Raw genomic sequence first — 27,195 nt, 5'->3', positions numbered from 1 at the left:
CTTCTGGCTAAAGAGACCCTGAACACCAGAGCAGCATTTCCCAGAAAAATGTTAATTTGTCATAACCAGCTTATTTACATAAAGCAGACTGTTTTTCAAGCAGTCAAAACCCTGATGTTTAACTAAGAGGGCCTGTAGCTTTGCAGCACTCCGTCCCATCCCTTCTCTTTCTTTGCTGGTATGAATGGGTGTGTTCACATACCACAAATGGTATATGAAAACCTCCCAGCTGCTGGGTTCAGGTTTACTGTATCTGAAAATAATTTGTGTGAGAATAACAAGCAAACAAACTATTAGTATATATTTGTGTGGTTGTGCAGTGGGCAAAGCATACACTTGTGCCTGCAAGGGCAAAATTCTTATGTTCTACTCTATCCTTTCTTTCTCTGAACAGACTCTGTAAATGTCGTGTCATGAATTGCACTTCTAAAATTTTATTTTTTTTCCCTTGCTTCTCAGTCAATTGGAAATGCTAAGACAACCAGGAATGATAATAGCAGCCGTTTTGGGAAGTATATTGAGATTGGTTTTGATAAGAGATATCGAATCATTGGTGCCAATATGAGAACTTACCTTTTAGAGAAATCCAGGGTGGTGTTCCAGGTAAGCCAGGCATGCATACATATATACTTGTGTTAGATTGCCATATAATTCCAGAGCTCATGCTTGCTGGTTTGCATTTTATTTACAGATACTCTTGAGCATATTGTGACAATATTACACAAACAACCCTTGGACTGTCAGAGGCTGAGGAATAACCATTAGACTAACCGTCTTTGGGACTGGGCTCTGGTTTAGGTTTAATGGTTTTGACTTTTTCTTACAGATGCTTTTAGGAAAAGCTTAGTTAAGAAGAGGTGCCATTAGTTTAGTCTTGTCTCTCATATTTCCCAATTGATAGGGAAGACGTTGGTTTATGCCTTCAGTGAGTTACAATTTGAATGAAGTTAAAAAAAAAATAATCCTTGTCCCTTTCCTTCCTTCTCTTCTCTTAGAGTATGATATTGTTTGGATGGAATAATGAGGGTTAAAAAATCTTCACAACCCAGTTACAGACCACTATCAAAGAACACACTCTAGTCTTGCATCTCTGCAGCATTTGCATTCACATATATGCCTTTGGTCCTTTTTTTGTCTGCAAGTGGGCAATACTGTACATTTACAACACTGGCAGGCATGCATTTACGTATTTACAGGATGCTAAGAGAATGTGGACCTATCATTAGAAAACTCCCAGTATAGGGCTCCTGGTGGCCCACTACGTGCTGTCAGATCGGTTTTCTGCAGCCCCTTACCTGGCTGCCCCTGCCTTGAGGTTCAGATACGTCTGGCACTGCCGTGTAGCCCAATCTACAGTTTCCATCGCCTAAGTCTGTTATGGCTTTGAAAGTATCTGGGATATACTGAGACTCATGAGTTTGGGCAGCCTGCAGCTACCCTGGCTTTGGCTTTGGGAGTGTACCTGATCTGTGGCCACTTAAAGTATAATACTTGGTTTGTATAGTAAAGCAGTAGTCACCTTCTCCATTGTTCTCATATACAGATACACACAGAGCAATGTCACTATGTACACATGTATACTTGTATAGTTTTAAGAAAAAACAATGTTTAGTAACCAGAAGAAAGAATGGGGGAACTATATTTAGATATAAGAGAAGATTGACTCTAAACAGTACAAATTTGATTAATGGGCAAACAATTAAAGGTGAAGTGAGTATGGTGACCAGAGGCTAGTAGTGCTTAAAACAAAACATTAAGGCCTAATCCTTATTATCTTGTCTAGAGACACTGAAGTAATTCTAGTTGTTCCCCAACCCCCAGGGCTATATAATATTGAGGATGTTTGCTATGTCAAAATGAGTCAAACAGAGCATGCTTGATATTGTCCTTCATGTGCAAAGATGACCCAAGCATTTCTGCAGACCACTTGCTTTTCTATTGTCTGTGTTCTGGACCACCCGATCTCTCCCCTAATCGTGGTTGTGATCGTTGGTACATTGTTAATTTGTTCACTGTCTACTGTGCCTGTAATAGGTATTCTTCATCAGACAGCAGCTCCTTTGAAGCATCAACCCTGACCTTGGCCTTACTGGTACTATTCTTTAGTCAGCTGAATACAGTGCAGAATTCAATGATACGATAGAGTATAAGGATTCAGTTTTGTATGAATAGTATTATTAAAACTGTCTTTAAAGTACGTATGTGGGAAAAGACTCTCAGGAAATACTAAGGAATGATCTCAGAATTGTGCATGATTTATTTTCTACTTCATAAAATATTTTTATTGATGTTAAAATATATAAGCTAAAATGGTATAGATGAAGTAGTGCGTTTGTGGATTTCTTACAAACAGCCACAGTAGATGGTCCAGACTAAAACTGGCAGAGACGGGATATTCTTTTTTATTCAAAGTATTAGGAAGACCATGAATCTAAGAGGTACTGTGAGAAAATAGTGAGTATTGCAAAAAATGGTTTTAGCTTCTCCACAAAGGCAATGATCTCTTTAGGGAATGCCATATATCACTAGTTGATGTTCACTAGTTGAAAAAGGATTACTATCAGTTATTTTATGTTGAATGTGACCAACAGGTACACACTCACACATATGCATATAGCTAATAAGTCATAAGATCTAATAATCATAAACATGTATTAGGAAATTTGGGAAAAGATAATTTATTGTACCAACAGATAATTAAATATTAAAATTTTATTTCATGATTGAATTTTCTGAGTTTTAGATTGAAATGCTGTAATTGAAAAGTCTTCTTATTTCAAAGGCAGAAGAGGAGAGAAACTATCATATCTTCTATCAGCTTTGTGCCTCAGCAAAGTTACCTGAATTTAAAATGCTGCGATTAGGTATGAATATGGCATTAAATTTATTGTGTTGGTATTGTTTTCTGTTAATTTCTGAGTTCATAGGCTTACTTGTTTAAAAGGAGACTATCTCATACTGAAATATTATGGATGAAATGATAAAAGGTCTGCAGCTGGCTTCAAGATAACCCGTGGGATGGAGAAGGTGTGAGTGGCTGTATAAATGAAACAAGATTGGCCTTGAGTTGATACTTGTTTAAATGGGGGATGAGCACATAGAGGCCCATTGTACTAGTCTCTCTACTTTTGTATGTTTGAAATTTGCCTTTATTAAAAGAAAAAAAATTTAAAGGAGTTTATGTGATGGAGGCCTGTGAGGTTTCTGATGAGAGGAGTAAAGTGTTTGAAGAAATTAACTTAGCATGTAGATTGGAGTAAAACCCTTAAGAGAGGACTATTCATTTTACCAATTAAGATAAATAAACTATGGGCAGTTTACTCTGTTATTTAATTTTGAGTTTTATATTAAAATATAATTGAAAACACAGGTACCTGAAGTCCAGCCTGTATACACTTAACTGTGCTCTCATTGCCTCTAATTCAGAGTGGGCATAAGGGTAGATGTCAAGATTTTTTCACAGACTGCAAATCCTTTATTTTCCTTAACTGCAGGAGATGCAAATAACTTTCATTACACGATGCAAGGTGGCAGTCCTGAGATTGAAGGAGTGGATGATGCCAAGGAGATGGCAAATACCAGGCAGGCCTGCACTTTGCTAGGTAAGGTAATTTTATTCTTGGGCTCTTATGAGCAATAGCTTTTTTTTCCCCCCCAAATCTAAACTTTTCTATTACGTGAACTAAATTGAATAATCCAAAATGCAAACAAAATATCTTGTATTAGCTTGGGTAGCAACTGGAACAAATAAATCTATCTAAAAGTAGAAACTCCTATATTTGGTGGAAGTTGTGACATTTATATGTCATATAGAAAGAGACGTAATGTTCACAATTTTATTTATTTTTTTATTGAGGTAGCATTGATTTATAACATTATATAAATTTTAGGGGTACATCATTATATTTCAACTTCTGTATAGACTACATTGTGTTCACCACCAAAAGGGGGCTGGAGGGAGGGTGAAAGGGGTAAAGGGGCACATTTATACCATGACAGATGAGCAATAGCCTTGTGACTCAAGCGAAGTTTGTTTGGAATATTGGCTGAGCTTTGTCTTAAGTGGTGAGTATCGTTGGGAGATTTAATAATCCTTATGAAACACATTTGGATAGCAGATGGGCATGAGGTTTCTTTTTGCGGTGATGGGAACTATTCTAAAATTATATTGTGGTAATGGTTGCACAACTTTGTAAATTTACTAAAAATCATTGAATTGTAGACTTAAAATAGGTGAATTTTATGGTATGCAAATTATCCCTCAATAAAGCTATTTAAAACACATTCAGGGTATCAGAGGAAGTAGAACTGTTTGCTTAAATTTTTACAAAATTTGAAACTTAGAGCTAAATGAAATGAGTTCCTGTATAAACTCACATTTTGTAGGGTTCTTTGGGGAGTCTTTTTGTGTCTGGGAAATGTGGGTGAACTAGCTTGGTGACAAAACAATGTATTACATGTAGTTTATTCTGTTTTTGAAATGGCTCTGATGTCATTGTCTTGTTTTTAGGATTTAAAAAATATTGGGTCTATATCTAAATAAATTAACTTTTAGACCAGTGGTATACAACTTTTAGTGGTGAATTATTTATTTGAAAACCTCAGAATATGGGTAACTGTAAAATCATATGTTGGTATTTTGAGGAGTACCCTGAGGTGAGTTAATTTAGTTTAAAAGCATTGCTGATCAGAGTATGATCCAGGACCACCGTGGAGCTTGCAAAAATGTAAGATCTCAGACCTAGTGAATCAAAATCTGCATTTTAACAAGATCCATTAGTGGTTTATATGCATGTTAAAGTTTGAAAACGTTGCTTTACTTCTAGGGCTAAATCTGTTTGTTAATAGAAAATTACAAATTTGAAAAATACGTAATGCAAAGATGGCAAAAGCATTCATCATAAGATCAACTCTCAATTACCCTGTATATGATTATATTGTAGGAAGCAGAATTTGCTACCCCAAACTGTGTTTCTTTGGCTTGATTATTTTTAAGAACTAAAGAGTCAGGAAGAAACTTTGATCTTCCTTCTAACTGCCTAAAAGAATTTTAAAAGGCCTGCTCCAGGAAGGAGCTAATACCATAGGTAACTATAGTATAATATGAACTAGGTATGGTAGACAGGGAGGAATCTAGCAAGGCCCATTTGATCAAAGTCCTCCCGATGTCCCACTGTCTTTGCAAGGTGTTGCAAACATTTGTTTACCGAACATTGCTTTTCTATCTCCATGTGAATGGCCTTCCTCACCTTTGAAGTCCCAAACTGCTACCCCCAACATCCTGTTTTGTCTTTAGCTGAAGGTGATATTTAACGTGGATGCTTTGGCCATTTTGGCAGGTTACTCAGTTTTCCTGGGTTTCTCCTGTGTATACATGTTATTAAACTTTGTTTGATTTTCTCCTGTTTTTCTGTCTGGTCAATTTAATTCTTAGACCAGCCAGAAGGACCTAGAAGGGTAGAGGAAAGTTTCTTCCTCCCCTACAACATATTTTGAAATAATTTTACTATTTTTACTTGCAAACAATTATATCTAATATTCTGGAAAGTCTTTCCTTATTGAAAAATGAAGCCAGATGTGATAAAAAGCTAAGTTCTCTCAGCTTTCTCATCCTGTCTTATTCTTCAGGGCCTGCTCTAATGCTGCATTTGGACACTCACTTGTCAGGCAGGGGTACAACACTAGCCTGAACACTTGTGATCTTGGGGTCTCTTTGACTTATATTTTGTCTGTAAGAAGTAATTAGATAATCTGACTTAAAACAGCCGTATTGGGCTGCAACTTGCATTTGGAGTAGAGAAAAATAGAAAAGGTAATAATATTACTAAAATACTTAAATCCAGTGTGTGATAATGATGATGATAATTTATTTAGCACTTACCATGTGTCACATGGTGTTTTAAGTATGCTAAGTGCATTTTCTCATTTGATGCTCACAAGCACCCTTTGAGATAGTCACTATTATTCGCATATCTCAAATGAGAAAATGGAAGCATGTACAAGTGAAGTTACCTGCCCACATGAGATGGCAAGTCAGGAGCAGAGCCAGGCCTTGAGCCCAGGTCTGTCTTACTCCACAGCTCATGCTCTCAACAAGGACACTAAACTGCATTATGTGTTAATGTCAACAAAGATGAAAGTGTTGTTAATTACAACACATTGTAATGTGTGCAGCATTTGCACTATTCAGGAGTTAAAAATAGGCTTAAAATTGCCATAATGTTTAGCTCTTATTTTGAAATCAATCACTTGTTCATTTACTCTGTTGTTTCAGGAATTAGTGAATCTTACCAGATGGGAATTTTCCGAATACTTGCTGGAATCCTTCACTTAGGCAATGTTGGATTTACGTCTCGAGATTCAGACAGCTGCACAATACCTGTAAGTTTAGAAAAGCTTAGTGTGATAGCAGTTGATTGTGTTTAGTTTTGTTGGTTCTTTATGAAAGCAATATGTTTGAAGTCTCTCTATCAACATTATCAGAGAGATAATTGTCAGAGACATCTACTATCCAAAGTAGACTCTTGAACTGAAAATAAAGAAATATGAATTCTAATTCCTGGTGCACAGTGATTGTGTGTGTGTGTATGGAGGGGACAGGAGAGAACTTGGTGCTTGTCTGATCCGTATAACAGGAGGGAAATATTAGATGTGAAAGTTGGATGGGTGAGTCTAGAGGGAGGAGTTCCTTTGGCCCATGGCACAAATACCAAGAATTGATATTTGTTTCTTCTGCTGTGGAGATGTAATATGGTTTAAAAATTATTCAAGAAACTGTTAGCAGTGGTTACTCCTGGGAAGAGGAACTAGATGTCTGGGGGGGATATGGTGTTTTCACTGTGATTTACATAATCTTCCACACTTACTGATAACTACACACTGGGAATTAAAACTCAATTTCATGTGTGGAAACATTTGAACTATAACAAAACCTGACAGTCCCAGATTGTCCTCGTTGAGCATTGAGCATTTGTGATTTGCAGTATTTGCTGATCACACACACACATATATATATACATATATATTTATTAGATATTTTTTAACTTTATTAAGATGGAGGAAGTTTTAATATAATTATTTTTTCCCATCCTGCTTCCTCAAGAAATGTAATTGGAAACAATTTTGAGATTTATGTTTCACTCTTCAGACACTCAAGTTGTATTAGCAAATCTACATGTAGATTAATTTGTGTGGCATAAATTTGGGTAAATTAGACTTGAGTTTTGAAATATATGTTTCCAGTGTCTCTGCCTGGGTTCAACCCCAACTTTACTATTACTCACTCTGTTTTTGAGTGAGTTGCTTAGCTTCTCTGACCCTCAGTTTCCTCATCTATAAAATGAAAAGTACTTTCTTTTCTAGCAGTTTAGGAGTAGGTGCTCTGATTGACCGTCATCCTGGACAAATATGCTTAAAAATATGTTTTTGATAAATACGTAAGAATTCAGAGGCCAAAAAGTAAGTGAAAACAGGAACTCAGAGAACGAAGCAGAACCCTGTTGCTAGGACTCACCTTGAGGGTATTTGCTGAACCCAGCGACCTTGAGCTTTGGTTTTCATAGCCAAGTGGGGTGCAGAAGACAAAGCCTAGGACTCATAAACAGGGGAACATATAGGGGAAGGCCTGCCTAAAGCTGAGACCCTAAATGGGGAACTAATAATAAACTTGCCCACTGTCCACTCCAAGAGTGAAGAACAAAGTTAATCTGGCTCAAGGCTTGGTGCTAAGTAGAGGAGGAAAAAATAGTTCCCTAAAAATTTATAACAATGAACTGAGTCTTACACAAACTCCCAGCCTGATTTCGTAATTCCTAGATGGTCCCAGAAAGCTACCTACAGAAACTTAGCTTAAATTGGTCCTAGATCGGTAGTGCCCTCGATGCCCAACAGAAGCAAATGCAAATCTGCTTTGGAGCATCCACCTTCAGTCTAGGCCTGGATAGACTCCAATGAGAAAAGTTACAAGACATCCTGGCTCACAGTCAAAAATCACAAATCCCACAATGAAACAAAATAGATGGAGCTAGGTGAAATAACAGATACCAGAGTTGAACTACTAAAAATGCTGAAAGAAACTAAAGCAGATTTGACACAATTGTGGAGAGAACCAATGAGCTAGAAGACAGAGGTGAGCAAATTATCCAGATTGCAAGATAGGACCCAGAGATGGAGCATTTAAAACAACAGTTAAGGGAGATGAAGGATACAGTAGTAAAATCTCATTTTAATCTAATAAGAATTCCTAAAGGAGAGATAAAAGGTAACGAAGCAGACATAATGTTTGAAGAGATAATTACTAACAAATTTCAGAACTTGTGAAAATGACACTAAACCACAGATTTGGAAAGTCCAAAAAATCTCAAAATAAAAATAATCCACCCATAGGCAGACTGTAATGATACCAAAGGCAGAGAGAAAAATCTTACAACAGGTGGAGAGATAAGACATTACTCTTGAAGAATAGCAATAAACTGATAGCTCACTTCCCAGCTGCCACAGAAGGAGCCAGAAAACAGTAGACTACTATCTTCAGTGTACTAGAGTAAATAATTATATACTTAGAATTGTATATCCAGTAAAAATGTCTTTCTAGAATAAGGGAAAAATAGAAGTGTTTTCAGACAAATAGAAACTTGTGAGAATTTGTCACCAATGGACCCTCAGTACAGGAAATATTAAAAGACATAGTTTAGGCAGAAGGAAAGTGATCCAAAGTAAAAGATCTAAAATGTGAGAAGAAATGATGAATCAGTAAACTAGTAAAGTATGAGCAAATGTAGATAAAACTTGATTAATTAAAACAATAATAACAATGAATAGTGTAGGGGGCTGGAAAAGATAGAACTCCCCACAAAATACTTATTAGTTAGGAAGGGAAAGATAATTATCTTTACAGTGGAGAAACCTGGCAGACATTCCCTTAACCAAGGGACCACAATTGACCTGACCAGTAATGGGACCAATCAGCATCACATAACTCTGATATGGCGCACCCGGGAGAGTGGCACTTCCCTTCTCTGGTATTCCTGCCCGAAAGGCTTGACCCCAATCTGATCATGCGGCAACATCACACAGACCCAAATGGAGGGACATGCTCTTCAAAAATGTCCAGGTTGCAAAAGACAAAAAGAGTGAAGAACTGTTCAGATTAAAGGAGACTAATGAGACATGATATGAAATGATAATGAAACAATGAAATGATAACTAAATTCAATGCATGAACCTAGGTTGGATCCTGGACCATAGGAGTCTCTTTTTTTGTTTTGTTTTATTTTCCACAGGGACATGATTAGGTCAATCAGCAAAAACTGAATTAGATCTGCAGATTAGATTATAGGGTTGTGTATCATTACTAATTTTCTGATTTTGTTCGTTATACCATAGTTATGTAAGATAATGTCTTTGGTTTTTAGGAAATACACACTGGAATATTTAGGACTACAGGCATCATGTTTACTACTTATTCTCAAAAGGTCCTGAAAAAATAATGTGTATTTATATGGGTGTGAGTGAGAGAGAAAGAAATAAGCAAATATGGTAAAATGTTAATATTTAGAGAATCTGGGTGAAGGGAATTCTTTGTACTATTCTTGCAACTTTTCTATTAGTCTAAAATTAGTTCAACATAAAAAGTTTAAAAAAATGAAGTGAATCACCAGACCCACCTCCTCCCCCCAAAAGATAGAAGTTCTGGATAACAAAGGTTATAGACTGAGAATGGGGTGTTTGAAGTTAGTTAATTACATTAAATTAACTAATGCAAGTTAATGCTTCTATTATAAAAATAGAAGCAGAAAGTAAGCCTTTCAAACTAATAGAGAGGAAAATGGACTGAAAAAAAATAATCCAAATATAGCAAGAAAGGGAGAGGAAAATTTAGAAAAAGTGGGACAAAAAAAGGCACAACGTAAGAGAAATAAATTTTACAAATGGACTAACTTTTCAGTTAAAATGGGTCATTAGACTGGTTTAAGAATTCAGGTATATACTTTAGAAAGAAGCATTCCTAAAACATTAAGGTATAGAAAGTTTGAAAATAAAAGGTTTAGAAAAGACACACCACAATAGCCAGAAAAAAACTGGCAGAGCTATATTGATACCAGACGAAATAGACTTTGAGGCCAAAAGCAGTACTAGAGATAAATAAAGTCACTAGTTAGTGAGAGAGATTTTATTCACCAGGAAGATGTAATAGTTCTAAAGCTGCATGTACTTATTGATGTAGCCTCAAAATATATAAAGCAAAAATCAACAGAAACCACAAGAAGAAATCTATCAGTGAGAGATTATTGACTTCTCTCAATTATTGGTAGGTGACGAAGTCCAAAAATTCATAAAGTTATAGAAAATTTGAGCAAAACAGTTAACAACCTTGATCTCATAGAACAATGTGGTAACACCATTCAAATAGAATATGTTTAGAGGGTACTGGTCCCCTTCGTGTATATATGAATGATATAAGCTGCTTATTTAAGGGAGTTGAACCATGCTGTTGCTAATGGTGCCACTTTGTATCTGAGGTGATTACTTGGGAGGAGGGGAGATAAAAGAAAGAAGGGACTGCATGAGTGGGAAGGGTCAGAGGATGAGAGTGTCAGGAGACTCAGCTTCTAATGACAACTCTGACATAAACTGGTCATGTGATTTTTGACAAGCTATTCTCTTGGATCTTATTTTCTCATTTGTCAGTTAGAGATGATAATGTTCACCCTGCCTATTCTCCAGGAATGTTATCAGATTCAGTTGAAACATGTGAGTGAAGATCTGGAAAATATAATACACTAACATAGATTAAATTAAACAAGTGTTTATTGAATGCCTACTCATGCAAGCCCTTGGGAAGATGTTGTAGGGGAGGCAGAGATACATAAGTCGTTAAAGAGATTCTAATCTAAGAAGTCACACAAGTAACTGTCGAGTTATCTGTGGAAAACCCTTCAGCGACCTCCCGTTGCTGTCAGGATAAAGACCTGTCTTTGGCTCCATCTCATCCCTTTTCTCTCTCACTCAGCTTCAGTGCCTCATGTTGCTGGTTTCCCTCCCACCGCAGGACTTTTATACTAGCTGTTCCTTCAGCTTGGAAGACCCTTTCCTCTCCCTTTCACTGAGATGACACCTTCTCATCCTTCAGATCTCAGCTCCATTTCTCAAGGCACCTGTCTCCCGCCTCCCTGAATAGGGCACACTCCTCTTACGGGGAATCTTAGTGTAGTGTCCTTCTCCTTTGGAGTAATTTTACATTTTAAGGGACAATCATTTGATTAATATCCATTTCCCCTAGTGAGTGTAAGTTCTTGGAGGACAGGGACCATATCTATTTTTGTTTACTACCATATAACAGGCACTCAGTAAATATTTGTTGACAAGCTGACTGATTTTCTGATTAACTAACCAAATGAATGTGCCAAAAGAGAGATATAAACAAATACTATGAAGAGACAAAGGAAGAGGTAATTTTTGAAGTGAGCCCTAGAAGAGATTGCAAAATGCTGCCTTGATGCTGGTTTGATAGAAGATGGTGGTTATAGTCATTGATCAGCTTCAAGTGATCTTGGTGTTTGTTATAACAAAGAAATTAGTGGGTTTTGTTTGTTACCTCTTTCTTAGTATTTTTCGGTAAATTCTTATTTGATTGATCTGATCATAGGAAATAACCCATTCTCTTCTGGCAGCCCAAGCATGAACCTCTCAGCATCTTCTGTGACCTCATGGGTGTGGACTATGAGGAGATGTGTCACTGGCTCTGCCATCGGAAGCTGGCTACTGCCACAGAGACATACATCAAGCCCATCTCCAAGCTGCAGGCCACAAATGCCCGTGATGCTTTGGCCAAGCACATCTATGCCAAGCTCTTTAGCTGGATTGTAGATCATGTCAATCAAGCTCTCCATTCTGCTGTCAAACAGCACTCTTTTATTGGTGTGCTGGACATTTATGGGTAAGTATATTTGGTGTAGTGGTCTGCCAGAGAATATTTCTTCCCAGAGATTATGTTATAACTCTAAGTGGGTATTTGATTCTATCTCTTACTGGTGAGGAGAAGGGAAATTAGAGGAGAATTTCTAAAAATCTAATTTCATTTGCTAGTTTCCCTTCTCTGGGTACCCTTCTTTAGCTGTTAAGACCCTAACTGGACATTTGTGCTTCTTGGATGCCTAATATTTCATTATCTGGTTCAATTTTTCAAAGGAGCTATGAGATAGCAGAGACTATTCCAATTCCCTTCTATGTGTGTGTAGACACTGTGAATCTGTGAATTGACAAGAGCAATGGCTTTGTCATAATTCTGATTGTTCCCTACTTGGGGATGAATTAGCCCTCAAAAACTCATACTATTGAACACCTCTGACTCTGGAACCTTTAAAAAAAAATCTCTCTTCTAAGAAGTTTTTTGTTCTTTTTTCTCCCCTTCCCATATTATTTTTGGTCTTACAGATTTGAAACATTTGAGATAAATAGTTTTGAACAGTTTTGCATAAATTATGCAAATGAAAAACTACAGCAACAATTCAATATGGTAAGAATTTTCTTCCTTGAATAATATTCTGCTCTAAATTATTCTCTTGAATTTCTAGTCTATGTTTAAAATGTGGTTCCTGAAGTGAAGTTGTGAATTACAGTTATTATCTGGGGTTTAGAACAGCTAAACTGATGAGGAACTTATGATTAATAAATGATACAACATTAGAAAAATGTTTGTGGTCCAGATAGGATTCAAGGTCATCCTTGGATTGCTGTCTGATAATAAGTGAAAATTTGGTCCAAATAAAGTGAGTGAGGGAAGCAGGTAGTGTGTTAGATAGTAACATAGGGAGTATGAAGCTTTGAGCCCAGAGATGTACTTCAGTTTCTTGTTCCTGAGGCTAATTATATGTGAAGTTATGACTATCTTAACTCTTACTTGCTGTATTAGCAAGATATCAGAACGAAAAATCAGAACATATTCTCTTTTCTACATAAATTTTACATATTCTATTTTATTTATTTTTATTTTTTTAATTTTTTTTTTCGGATGTACATCATATTTCGAATTCTGTATGCATTACATCATGTTCACCACCCGAACACTAATTATAGTGCATCCCCTCACATGCGACCCTAATCACCCCTTTTGCCCTCCCCCTCCCCCCTTCCCCAATGGTAACCACCAGTCCAATCTCCAATGCTATGTGTGTTTTTTTTTTTTTTTGTCGTTTTTATCTTCTACTTATGAGTGAGAGCATATGGTGTTTGACTTTCTCCCTCTGACTTATTTCACTCAGCATAATACCCTGAAGGTCCATCCATGTTGTCACAAATGGCCGGATTTCGTCATTTCTTATGGCTGAGTAGTAGTCCATCGTGTATAAATACCACATCTTCTTTATCCATTCGTCCTTTGATGGGCACCTAGGTTGCTTCCACGTCTTGGCTATTGTGTATAATGCCGCAGTGAACATAGGGGTGCAAGTATCTTTATGCCTTTGTGTTTTCAAGTTCTTTGGATAAATACCCAGCAGTGAAATAGCTGGATCATATGGTACATCTATCCTTAATTTTCTGAGGATACTCCAAACTGCTTTCCATAGTGGCTGCACCAGTTTGCACTGCCACCAGCAGTGAACAAGGGTTCCCTTCTCTCCACACCCTCTCCAACACTTGTTGTTTCCTGTCTTGTTAATTATAGCCATTCTGATTGGAGTGAGGTGGTACCTCATTGTAGTTTTGATTTGCATTTCCCTGATAGCTAATGATGTTGAGCATGTTTTCATATGCCTGTTGGCCATCTGTATATCTTCTTTGGAGAAATCTCTGTTCAGATCTTTTGCCCATTTTCTAATTGGATTGTTGGTGTTTTTGTTGTTGAGCTGTATGAGTTCTTTGTATATTTTGGATATTAACCCCTTATCTGATATGTGGTTTGCAAGTATCTTCTCCCAATTGTTAGGTTGTCTTTTCGTTTTGTTGATGGTTTCCTTTGCTGTGCAGAAGCTTTTTAGTTTGATGTAGTCCCATTTGTTCATTTTTTCTTTTGTTTCCCTTGCCCGGTCAGACATGGGACTTGAAAATATGCTGCTCAGACCAATGTCATAGAGCATACTGCCTATGTTTTCGTCCAGAAGTCTTATGGTTTTGGGTCTTACATTCAAGTCTTTAATCCATTTTGAGTTGATTTTTGTGCATGGTGTAAGGGAATGGTCTACTTTCATTCTTTTGCATGTGGCTGTCCAGTTTTCCCAACACCGTTTATTGAAGAGACTCTCCTTTCTCCATTGTATGCTCTTGGCTCCCTTGTCGAATATTAGCTGTCCATAAACGTGTGGGTTTACTTCTGGGCTCTCAATTTTGTTTCATTGATCTGTGTGTCTGTTTCTGTGCCAGTACCATGCTGTTTTGGTTACTATGGCTTTGTAGTATATTTTGAAATCAGGGACTGTGATACCTCCAGCTTTGTTCTTTTTTCTCAGGAATCCTTTGGCTATTTGGGGTCTTTTGTTGTTCCGTATAAATTTTAGGATTCTTTGTTCTATTTCTGTAAAAAATGTTGTTGGAACTTTGATAGGGATTGCGTTGAATCTATAGATTGCTTTAGGAAGTATGGACATTTTAACAATGTTAATTCTTCCAATCCAAGAGCATGGAATATCTTTCCATTTCTTTGTATCTTCTTCGATTTCTTTCAACAATGTTTTATAGTTTTCAGTGTACAGATCTTTCACCTCTTTGGTTAAGTTTATTCCTAGGTATTTTATTCTTTTTGTTGCAATTGTAAATGGGATTGTATTCTTGAGAAGGCTCAAATAAATAAAATCATAAATGAAAGAGGAGAAATTACAACAGACACCTCAGAAATACAAAAGATAATAAGAGAATACTATGAAAAGCTATACGCCAACAAATTGGATAATCTAGAAGAAATGGATAAATTCTTAGAAACGTACAACCTTCCAAAACTGGACCAAGAAGATATAGAAAATTTGAATAGACCGATCACCAGTAAGGAGATCGAAACAGCAATTAAAAACCTCCCAAAAAATAAAAGTCCAGGACCAGATGGCTTCCCTGGTGAATTCTACCAAACATTCAAAGAAGACTTAATACCTATCCTTCTCAAACTCTTCCAAAAAATTGAAGAGGAGGGGAGGCTTCCTAACTCCTTCTACGAAGCAAACATTATCCTGATACCAAAACCAAACAAGGACAACACAAAAAAAGAAAATTACAGGCCAATATCGCTGATGAACATCGATGCAAAAATCCTCAACAAAATTCTAGCAAATCAAATACAACAATACATTAAAAAGATCATACATCATGATCAAGTGGGTTTCATTCTGGGGATGCAGGGATGGTTCAACATCCGCAAATCTATCAACGTGATATACCACGTTAACAAAATGAAGAATAAAAATCACATGATCATCTCAATAGATGCAGAGAAAGCATTTGACAAGATACAGCATCCATTTATGATAAAAACTCTAAACAAAATGGGTATAGGAGGAAAATACCTCAACATAATAAAGGCCATATATGACAAACCCACAGCAAATATCATTCTCAATGGAGAACAACTGAAAGCTATCCCTCTAAGAACAGGAACCAGACAAGGATGCCCACTGTCACCACTCTTATTTAACATAGTATTGGAAGTCCTAGCCAGAGCAATCAGGCAAGAAAAAGAAATAAAAGGGATCCACATTGGAAAAGAAGAAGTGAAACTATCACTCTTTGCAGACAACATGATTTTATATCTAGAAAATACATATTCTATTTTATATATTCTCTTTTCAACAGTCTGAGACATTCACCGAGACAATGGCAATGTGAATATTTTGAGAGTGGCTCTTGTGAAGTAGTAATATCGAATATCTTAGAGCATTATCATGGTGTTGGGGGATTTGGAGGTGCCTAATGAGAGGCAGCAGACTGTAATAGCGAAGGGCACAGACCCCCAAGGTGCACTGGTTGGGTTGGAATCCCACTCTACATTGATCATCCAGGGGACCTTGGGCACATTAATTGACCTTCCTGGGCCTTCGTCTCCTCATCTGTATGATGGGGATAGTAATAGTACTTACTGCATATTGTTGTATGGATTGAATGAATTGGGATATGTAAAGTGCTCACCACATGCTAGTCACAGTTCTAACTGCAGGATTGGAGTGGTTATTAGTATTGATGAAAGAGAATATTAAAAATGAGTCACTGATAGGAATTGGAAGATGGAGGAGAAGACAGCTGAAGGACAGGAAAAGAGCCCTTAATATCCTCATCTTATAATGAGAGGGGTCAAGTGGTATAGTCTATAGTTGATAAACAAAAAATAGAAGTTTAAAGAGATTATCTTAAGTTACAAAATTAATAAAAACCAAAAGAACATATAAAAATAGTAATATTGGGAGGACAAGGGAGGAGCAGTGGAGAGGTGGTGTATGTGAATTTAGCCTCATCTATCTTATCAAGAAATCAATAGATAATGTTTCAAATGAGTAAATCAAAAAATAGCTGATAAGCATCTTCTTTAGAGGTAAATACTAGAAGAAATGGTTAAGGGAGTTAAAATGGTGCCTCCAGGGAGTGAGGCTGGGATTGGGGAGGGATGAGACAAGGCATTGTTGCTTGTCATCATAAAACTTTTAGACTGATTGATTTTCTTTTAAATATTGCATATACTTTAATAAAAACTTGGATCATCTATATTTAGCAAATTAAGCAACTTAACACAGTGAAATATTGTAGAGGTCGTCTTATAACCTTAGGCTTATGACTGTTTCCAGGAGAATGTGATTGGTATATTTTTCATCTCTACATAAGGAACATTAATAAAAACCATCAGAGACTAAACTGAGCATTAACTTTTCAAGAATTTTTCTGAGTGTCTTAGCACTTTAATCACTGCCGCAGCCTTCTGCTCTTTCCTAGCATATTTTGGCACAAGGTGACTGGAAATATAAGGAACCAATGCATTCCTTAGCGAGTGGCTAGTTTGTCTATTTCTCAAGGGCCTCATGCTTCTGCATGTATGTTTCTGACTCTTGTTTCTCTTTCTGTCTCTACTCGTCTGTTTCTCCTTCTCTGTCTGTCTGTCCGTCTGTCTCTCCTACACACACACGCCCCCCATACTGCATGTTAGCTTCTTTCTGCACAACTGCTGCACTCCGTCTTACTATCACATGGCGTATTCTTTCCTTCTATTCTGTATGTATTTTCTGAAGGTTTCTGCTTCCTCACTTCAAACTTCCTGTGGACTCAGCAGTGGTTGGAATACTCCTCCATCCTCTTAACTTGCTTAGCTCCCATTCATCTTGACTTCTTTCAGCTTCAGCTTCCACTGTTAGTTGCCTGTTTCCCCAATTCCTATACTTGAGAAAGAGAATTTGATTAACCCAGTTCATGTTTTCATCAGAGATCTCTGGCAATTGACTAGTTGTGACTAGGAATGTGGAGCCTCACAGTAAAGAACTTGGCTTCTTTGGGCCCCTCCCTCAGCAGGGGCTGTGAGTGGGGCAGTGGGCAGGGGAATCATGGTGACTGGCATGTTTGGTGCTTGGAGGCATTACCATATAGACCAAGGATCTCTTGCCATATTGAACCTCATGCCCACATTGTCTTTTTGACAATTGAGCATCCAAAATTTTTGAGGTCTCATGGATTTTTCTAAACTAGACATAGAGATGTATGTGAGAAACAAGCTCTATTTAAAGTCTGGAGCAGTGTTTCTGTGGTCAATGTGGAGACTGTATGTACATTAATGAATTAAAAAAAGACAGAGCTCATTGTTTTGGAAAATATTGGTACCAGCAGTCAGAACATCTTGCTTACACATGGTGCCCTATTTGCCTTGTCATTGATCAAAAGAACAGAAAAAATTTGCTTTCTGATTAGCATGACATCAGTATTCATACCATAACCATTTTTTTAACTAAAGCTTATTCTAGCTAGTTAGACTGTAAATGCTGCAAATGAGCCGAGTGGCATTTTAATAAGTATAGAATAAAGCGGGAAAGTTCCAGGTGCATGAGAAGAGTGTATATCAGAAATCTTGGTGACACCTAAGTTTCATGGGGTTTTGGGTCTTAGAAAATGTGTTGTTTGGTCTTAGCCACAGAGGGCTAATCTTCCCAGAACAGTAGCAAGATGTGTCAGAGAACCAAGGGAGACAAAAGAGACAAGTAAAGGAAAGCAGAAACCCCCAGCAACAAATGAGTAGAGATCGATAGCATCCGTAGAGACTAGAAGTTGTGGGTAGCTGCGTTGCCTGGGCGGCCTGAAGCAGGAGCTGCAGCGGTGGTTGGATTGCCCTTCCCACCTGGACTAACTTAACTACCATTCATCTGCAGAGCTCAGATCATGCAGCCCTTCCTCTGGGGAGCCATCCCTCACCACCCTGTGTACAAACTAGATGAGGACTCGTGCTCTCATAGCTCACATTATTTTCCTCTGTAACATTATTACAGTTTGTAATTATATTCTTTGTGATTATTTTATTTCTGTCTGTTGCTCCCAATAGTCTCCAAACTCCAGGAGAGCAGAGCCCATGTCTGTTTTGTTAATGGTGTGCAGTGACTGCCACATAGTAGACAGTCAATACATATTTTTGCTTAAATGAGTGAATGGTGATTAGAAGCATGTTGAGGACAGTGGCTGAAGCATTTAGCAGAAATAGCAATGGATTGGTACTGGTTGCAGCTGCTCGCAGAACTGGATGTAGAATCCAGAAAAGTAAACCATAGATGCCCTGACTGTGGAGAATGATCAAGGCAAACACAAAAGACACTGTTGTCTGATTCTGAGGCACCTGAACTTCAACACCACAGTCCCTTAAGAGAATTACTTTGTTATGCTGTAGGCATTGCCGTAAGCATCGTTCAGTAGTGAGGAGGGCATCTGCTCTGCATAGTTGTTCAAGGCTAGCTAAGGCATTTCTGTGCCCATGGTGTTAGCAGCACTGTGCAAGAATTTAAGAGGCCAAAAAGGGTACAGTGCAGTTTTGGATGTATGCGTATCAAAAAGACTGCCACATTTATCAGCTATTTAAAACATTTACATACCTAGATGTATTTGTTTACAAGAATCCTAGATAGCTGAGGTTTTACTGTCTGCTATTTAAAACATTTACATACCTAGATTTATTTGTTTACAAGAATTCTAGATAGCTGAAGTTTTACTGTCTGCGGTTTTTATTTGCTTTCTTAATTGTTCTCTGTATGTAAATCACGTTTCTCCCATGAGATTGTTGTTGCTGGAAGCCATGGACTATCTCAAATTATGTTGGTATCCTTAGAGCGTTTTTTATAGAGGTTGTTTCTTAACTAACATTATTACGATAATGATCCAGTGGTGCTAGTGTTTTTCTTTTTCACTTCAGCATGTCTTCAAATTAGAACAAGAGGAATATATGAAGGAACAAATTCCATGGACACTCATAGATTTTTATGATAATCAGCCTTGCATTAATCTTATAGAATCTAAACTGGGCATTCTAGATTTGTTGGATGAGGAATGCAAGGTAAGTATGTTTTTCCAATGTACTTAGTCTATCAAAATAGATATATCAAGGTGAGAAGGTAAGTGAGTTTAAGCAGAGGATCATTAGTGTACAATGAGGTGCCATTGTGGCAACAAGTAGGGGTCACCCTAACTCGCATTCTGAAGGGTCGCTAGACCCAAAGGGTCTTAAATACAATTGAAACTAGAATTTTCCTTCTCATTTCAGCTGATTCTAAGTTATGTGGAAAATTGGCATTAGATATAACTACTAATAATTTCAGCCACTTTTGTTAACAATATGCTTATGTTTGGTACTTTTTGTTCAGTGGTATGATATATTTAAAGAAATGCAAGACATTGTACAAAAGATATTTTGAATAATATTTCTAAATATTTATAATTTAAAAATTGACTCATTGTTCTTTTTTACTGATATATGTGGGAGGGAGGGAGTTTTAGCTTTAATATTTGAAGATGCAGCATGTTGGAAAAATATCAGATCCCCAGCTTTACGGCTAACTGAGTGATCTTAGACAAATAATCTGTCCTTTCTCTTAATTTCTCTTTAGTTTATATGCCATAAGTTACAGTTTACCATATGTTATCCTCCTAAGCATCTAGATTTCCTACAATATTAAAAATACATATAATGAAAAGATGCTCAGCTTCACTTGAAATTAAATAAAGTGTAAATCAAAACAAAAATGGGATACTGCTTTTTACCTATCAGATAGGCGAGTTTAAATTTGGCAATACCAAATGAATATTTATTACATATATACTCTTATAAAGGGCATGAGTTAGTTCAAGGTATTTTAGAGGAAATTTGACAATAGTTATCAGAATTGTAAATGCAGGAAGCCAGCCCCATGGCCAGGTGGTTAAGTTCGTGCACTCCGCTTTGGTGGCCCACGGTTTCACCGGTTCGGATCCTGGGCATGGATATGGCACCACTCATCAGGCCATGCTGAGGCAGCATCCCACATGCCACAAGTAGAAGGACCTACAACTAAAATATGCGACTATGTACTTGGGGGATTTGGGGAGAAAAAGCAGAAAAAAAATTGTAAATGCACATAGCTTTTGACCTAGCAGTGGAACTGCTGGGAATTCACTCTATGAATATACTTGCGAAAGTATTCAAGGCATATATATATATAAGAAGTCATTGTGGCAGTTTTCATAATAACAAAAATCAATAACAACCTAGTAGCCATAAGTACAAGAATGCTGAAGAAAAAAATGAGAGGAGTTTACAGAATGATCCTATTTGTGTACCTGCCTTTCAAGACAGAAGGATAAAGAAGTTGCTGGAAACGGCAAAAGGAGAATACTCTTCCTTTTATACCTTTCTGAGTTATATAAATATTTTACTATGTGCAAATGTTACCTTTACTTAACAAATTTTAAAAAAATACATGATAGTCATGATATTTCATCTTCATTCGTGAGGCTTTTGTTGTTTTAAAAGCAAATCAAATATTTGTTTGATGACTCCTGGTATAGGCAGATTGAGTTGCCCAAAGATTGGACTGAGTCACCCATGGGAAGGTCTGTCATTGTTCTTTGTTACTAATTGGTTTTGGGCCTCTAAGAGAGAAATGTAGAAGGAATGAGTTCCTAAAGTGAATGTAAAATTTGTTAGGAGAAGCAAAAAGTGGTCTCTTGGTTGATGCATCAGAAGAGTCTCAGAACAATATTCACCTTGTTTTCTTCCTTTCTTTTTAACCCTGAATGTAGATGCCTAAAGGTACAGATGACACTTGGGCCCAAAAATTGTACAACACGCACTTGAACAAATGTGCACTCTTTGAAAAGCCCCGTCTATCAAACAAAGCTTTCATCATCCAACATTTTGCTGACAAAGTAAGAAAGTTTTATCTTTTTTTCATTTTGAATACTTAAGTTCAAAGAGGAAAAAAATCAATAATCAAGAGTTAACATTGTTTTCTTTGCTGAAGCTTATGTTCTTTAAGGCCTTATCAGAAAGTGTTAGCTTGTTGGTTTTCTCTTCCTTTAACCTAAATGGAATTATATTATGAAATAAATATGGGTCTACAATCCCCTATCTATAATTCTGAAATCCAAGAAACTCCAAAAACCGAAAGTCTTTTCGTGATTTGTTTAGTGACTATACGTGAGCTCTGACCTGAACTAACGTGAGGTTACTTATAGTCTTCATTTCTCCCAGTTAGGCTGGATATTTACGTATTTCAGTGTAGAAATGTTAATGCATTTGATTGCAAATTGCTGCCTCAGGCTCTGCTGAAAAATTCTGTGTTCTAAAGCATAGCTGACACCAAGGGCTTCAGAATAGAGACTGTGGACTTGTATCACCCTCTGTGATTGCTTCTGCGGGTCCCACTAGCAATGCATGCAGGCTTGCTGCTTCACAAGTTCTGTAGTCTACTCAGGAAATCAGGAGCCAGGAGACAAATTGACATTTCAAGAAAGTTGTGGGATAGGCTTTGGGGTAAACTTCCTAGGGTCTCCTTCAGGAACTGAGGGCTTTCTGAGTCTCCTTAATCACAGCTGGAAAGCTTGAAATGACTTTAGGGCTACCTAAGGGCTTCTTGGTCCAAGATAGGAAGCCCCTTGAGTGGTGGATGGCTGTTTTGGAGGCAGCAATAGTCCATTCTTGAATAGTTCCATTTACCAAATGTACAGTATTTACCCAGCCTCCACCTCCATCCATCGTCAGCTCTTCAACTTTCTCGCTGTCAGACGCCATTTATTCCTTCTGATCCTCCCTCCCGCTTTAATCTCTTCTCTCCCAAGAGGAGATTTACTCCTGCCAGATGGCGAACCAGGTTAGAAGGAGATGCTTTGGGTCAGCCTTGGAGGAGCTCTCTTTGGCTGGCATGGGAGAAGAGAATCAACTTATGAGTCTGCTTACCCAGGAATTGGGAGGGTCCTTTAGGCCGCAATTAATCAGCACTACCACTGTTCCCTAGGAAACATAGTACTTGGAGAGTTTTACCCTAGAGTTAACGTGCTTCTTACCGAGAAGGTACTAGTTTCTTAGACTAAAACTAATGATACCACTTTGCTGAGAGCCAGTCATATAGTCTGAACCTAAGAAATATTTTTGTTGTTGCTGATAATATCTATTCAAAAGTTTTATTAGTTAAGGCGATTTTTCCTTGTGTTTTCAGGTGGAATACCAGTGTGAAGGCTTTCTGGAAAAGAATAAAGACACTGTTTTTGAAGAACAAATTAAAGTTCTTAAATCAAGCAAGGTAATCATGATAGGCTTTCTCCAGTCAGGATATATTCAATAAAATGTTAATTATTTAAGCATTAGCTTTTTAACAATAATAATGATTTTTCTCACAAAATCAGCCTTACTGTTAGTTTTTAATTTATTAACTACTTAACACTTCTTGTGTGTCAGGTCCTTTTTAAATGCCTTAGAAATGTTAACTCACCTGATCCTTATACTAAGGTGATGTTATCATTACTCCTATTTACAGATGAGGGAACTGAGGCACAGAGACTTCATAGCTAGTGTGTTTTCAAGCCAAATTAAAACCCAGGCTGTCTGGCTCAGTCTGCTCTTAACCACTATGTAGTGTTGTCTTTCAGTTTTAGGTGAAATAATTGCCTTCACAGCAGTTCTAGACTCTCATGTGCCTGAGACTATGAGAGAAAATGGGGTTTTTGCTGTGTCATTTTGAAGGGATGTGCTAGAGACGCTGCCTTATGCACTCCATCCAGATGGAGATTGATCTCTAGGTCACTGAGTGCATTTTCACATGTGGCCCAAAGCACTTTGAAATTATTTTTCTTAGTCACAGATACTAGAAACACTGCTTTCTAGAGGGAAAAGAATATTCCAGATTGCAGAGGGCTATAATGGCTATACTAAATTGATTTTTAGGTTGATCCCAACCTCCACTCTTTGACTCTCATCATGAAAAGATGGGGATGGGAACACGGCTCACTTTGACCCTATAGGGAGCAAACCAGGAAATCAGTTACTTATTTTAGCAAAGTGAATATTCAAATATTCAGTAAAAAACTAAAAATTTTCATGTGAATTCTTCTAGATTACTGACTGACACTTTTTGTTTTTCTGGTTTATTCTAAAACAATCCTTTTAACTTCAATGGAATATTATATGAACCATTTAACTCTTGTTTTTGGAGTAAAAACTTTTACTTTCAATTATTTTGATAATAGAAAGATCATGTAAAAACCAAATTACAGTTTTAACCCTCATAAAACAATGATTCCCCGTATCTGTAGGAAAAGTCAATTTTTTGCTTATCTTCATAGCCACTGGGCATTAATACCAATCCCTGAGGATTATGCGTTTAAGGATTATAAATCATTTTGACTTATGAATAATGATGAAAACCATGAAATTCTAGTATGACTACTCTGCCTAAGTAATTTAGCTTAAATAGAACATTCACAGGTTCCCATTCCAGGTACCCATAATCAGTTGTGTCTTTATTCTGACTTAAGTTTTCTGATTGGCTAGTGGATCCTTAGTTATCAGAAGGCAGCTATGTGTTCTGAGGAATCATTTGGAGAGCCTGCCAGTCTTTGTAGGTTGTTGCAGTTGGAGTGGGGACAGTGTGTGAGTTGCATAGCTTAAAGGCCTCCCCTGCTCCCAGTCAGCAGAGACCCAACCTGAGGGTGTGAACTTTGGATTTTAATTCCTCTGCACCTAATAGGAAGCAAGTGTAACATAGTGTTGATTTGTTCTCTTGGAAGTACTAATTTTAGAAGATTAATAATTGTGTTATGTGTTTTGAATAGAATTATTTTTGTGGTAATACAACGTGGGGTTGTGTTTGTTTGTATATGTGTTCTGTCTGGTTTTTTTTTTTTTTAAGTTTGCAGTCTCGAGTCAAATTTACAACCTGAGAAGGAATTAAGGTATTATAAACTCAACATAAGTTTTCTTAATTTATATTTTTCCACTACGAAGGAATCTTCTGTTGCTACATCTGATGTCGGGAAGCACATAAATAAATTGCAACTCAACTAGATATTACTAAATTGCAACTCTACCAAACACCATTAAAAAGGGTTATAACCCCTACTTTCCATGTTGCTAATTGATGAGGGAAAGCACAGTTCATCTACTGAGTTTATGCCTCAGATCTCTCATCTATAAAATAGAATCATGGTAGTATCTACTTTGAAGGGTTGTTATGAGGATTAAATAGGTTGTATTAAGCCCTTAGAACAGTACTCGTGCATAAAAAGCTCTTAGTGAATAATGTTGTTGTTACCGAGATGATTTCCCACATCTACATGAAGTTATTTCTTGGATTCTTCTGTTTTCTTTAACGCTATTTCCTAGACATATAAGTTCAGTGTTAAGCACTTCAAAACCCTGTCTTAAGAATAGACAAGATCAAAGAAACAAGATGGAATGTCCAGGCATATCTACCTACTTATATATCTGTCTGTTTATACGTCTCTTTCTCTTTAAATAAATTAGGCATTCTCAGTCAGTGGGGAATGGATAAATTCTTCAATAAATGGCCTAAGAAAATTTGGAATTTAGCAAGGTGAACAAGATAAATGAGATAGGCAGAGGTCCCTGCTCTTGTGGGGAGTTAGGCAATTACCACTTAATCAAATATTTAGATATCATGTCATAAAGTGGTAAGTGCTATAAAGAAACTAAAACAGGGTACCAAGGTAGAGAGTGACTAAGCTTGGGCAGGGGTGAGGTCTGCATTAGCTGGGGTGGTCAGGGAAGGCTCTCTGAGGAAGTGACATTTAGGCTATACCCTGAATAATGGGACACAGCCATGTTAAGGCAGATGGAAGAGCAAGTGAGGAGCACTGAGACTATATAAGCTGGTCCTGGTTGAGGTCCAAAAAGAAGACCAATGTGACTGGAGCATGGTGGGTGAATAGGTTGTGTTGGATGAGTAGACAGGGGCCACTTTCTGGAATGAAGTGTGATAGAGACTGTGGATTTTACTCCTGTTGCCGTGGAAACTCTGGAAGGTTTTCATATGGGGAATGATATGCTGCTGTGTGGACATATACTTGGGGTGGGTGGAGATGGGGCAGTAGTGATCTAGGGGAGAGGGATGGTAGACTGAGATACTGAGATTATACCAGTGGAGATAGTGTATAATTTGTGGGCAGAGTTGACAGGTCTTGGTGGATTGGGTATGGAGAGTGAGGGAATGGGAGAAACTGAGGATGACTTTTGTGCTTTCGGCCTGAGACACTGGATGGATGATGGTACCATTTACTGAGGTAAAGACTTATGAAAGATCAGGCTTTTGGAGAAAGATGAAGAGTTCTGTCTTGGACGTGTTTTGCCTAAGATGGCAGTTAGATAGTTAAGTGGACATATCGTATATGAAGCTGGAAATGAAAGTCAGCAGGTCAGGGGAAATGTCAGAGTAGGGATATAAATTTGGTAGTCTTTAGAACTAGATGGTAGTGAAAGCAATGGGACTGGATGAGATTGCTTAGGGAGAGGAAATAGATAAAAAATAGTAGAGAGTAAGGCCAGGGTCTTGAGGCATTCTGACTTTTCGATGCTGGCCTGAGGAAGAATCAGGAAAGAAGTCTGAGAAAAATGGCCCGTGAGAAAGCAGGAATACTGCCTAAAGAAGAAATTGCAGAGCAGTTTCTAACACAGCAATGTAAAATGTACTCTTTTTTTTTTTTAAGAAAACTCAATGTAGTGAATTTTTAATTTATAATTTCTGTAAAGAGAAAGCTACACACACATGCATATGCATATCTATGTGTATGTGTTCTGAACTTTGAACACTAAGCAGTTTTCTGGTAGATATTGTAGATAGTAATTTAAGTTGTAGCACCTAGTGGTGAATATGATATTGCAGCCCAACTCTGTTACCTATTTCACACAGAAGAGAGAAAAACAAAGTTTAGGTAGGCAGCGCTAATGTAAAGCTAGCAATTTATTTGAGAATGGTAGAATAGCATAGACAAAATTCTTGAGTACTTGGCCTGTCAATGAATAGCCTGGCGTCTTAACCCCATGCTGAGTTTTCAAATCAACTCTATTTGGAACTCTTATTTTTCCCCTTTGAAACACAGCTTTAACATTGTAATTCAAGATAATGATAAAATGCTTTTTTCCTCTTTATAGCCAGCCAAGCTAAAATATATTATTTATACAGTAAAGCAAGGGATACATTCATTTATGTAGCAAGCAACCATTTTTGGTGTGTTATGTATATAACAGTTTGTTATTATACATCGTGAATTATCTTCTAAATTATCTTTATGATTGTTACACACACTAAGAGCAAGTGAAATTGTCGGATTTTATTTTTTAATGAAAGAATTCTAAGAAAATTATTTCTTGTCATATTCTGAGATTATTAGACAAATAATTGATAGTTGAATTATAATTTGACTCATAAGAAGGATTCATTTTATTTATATGGAATGTGGCACTGTTGGAAAGATTGTACACATATTGAAGTGTTCCTGTGGATTAGTTTGAAGTCTCTTTTGTTGTGTAAAATTTCTCCCAACCATGTTGACTAATACCATCCACCCTCTTATTAAATAGTACCAGATCTTTTAATAGTCTTTCATATTACTAACTTGGCAGAACACAAAATTGATTATAGGAATTATGCAATCTAGTTATAAATCCCTTGAAAACAAATATAAAAGATTATAGGATAAAGGTAGGGTTTTTACACGTTTCCCTATAATACAAATTGTTTTCTAAAAATTATTATTACTTCACAATTATTT

The 27,195-nt window shown here is 37.1% G+C and overlaps 1 protein-coding gene across 5 annotated transcripts in view; it reads left to right on the top strand.

Moving 5' to 3' along the window:
- MYO5A (myosin VA) overlaps nt 1–27,195 on the top strand; it is a 180,760-nt gene that overhangs the window by 88,656 nt on the left and 64,909 nt on the right. For all 5 annotated transcript variants that reach the window (XM_046649630.1, XM_046649615.1, XM_046649609.1 and 2 more), the window contains 9 exons: nt 460–603; nt 2,783–2,864; nt 3,495–3,602; nt 6,275–6,381; nt 11,673–11,938; nt 12,436–12,517; nt 19,352–19,492; nt 21,214–21,339; nt 22,629–22,712. In XM_046649630.1, the coding sequence (XP_046505586.1) occupies nt 460–603; nt 2,783–2,864; nt 3,495–3,602; nt 6,275–6,381; nt 11,673–11,938; nt 12,436–12,517; nt 19,352–19,492; nt 21,214–21,339; nt 22,629–22,712 (1,140 nt within the window). The remainder of the gene's footprint in view (nt 1–459; nt 604–2,782; nt 2,865–3,494; nt 3,603–6,274; nt 6,382–11,672; nt 11,939–12,435; nt 12,518–19,351; nt 19,493–21,213; nt 21,340–22,628; nt 22,713–27,195) is intronic.

This window comes from Equus quagga, chromosome 2 (assembly GCF_021613505.1).
Source record: "Equus quagga isolate Etosha38 chromosome 2, UCLA_HA_Equagga_1.0, whole genome shotgun sequence".
In the NCBI taxonomy this organism is placed as follows: domain Eukaryota; kingdom Metazoa; phylum Chordata; class Mammalia; order Perissodactyla; family Equidae; genus Equus; species Equus quagga.
Note: the sequence above shows the minus strand (reverse complement) of the source record. Positions and strands in the feature narration are given on the sequence as shown.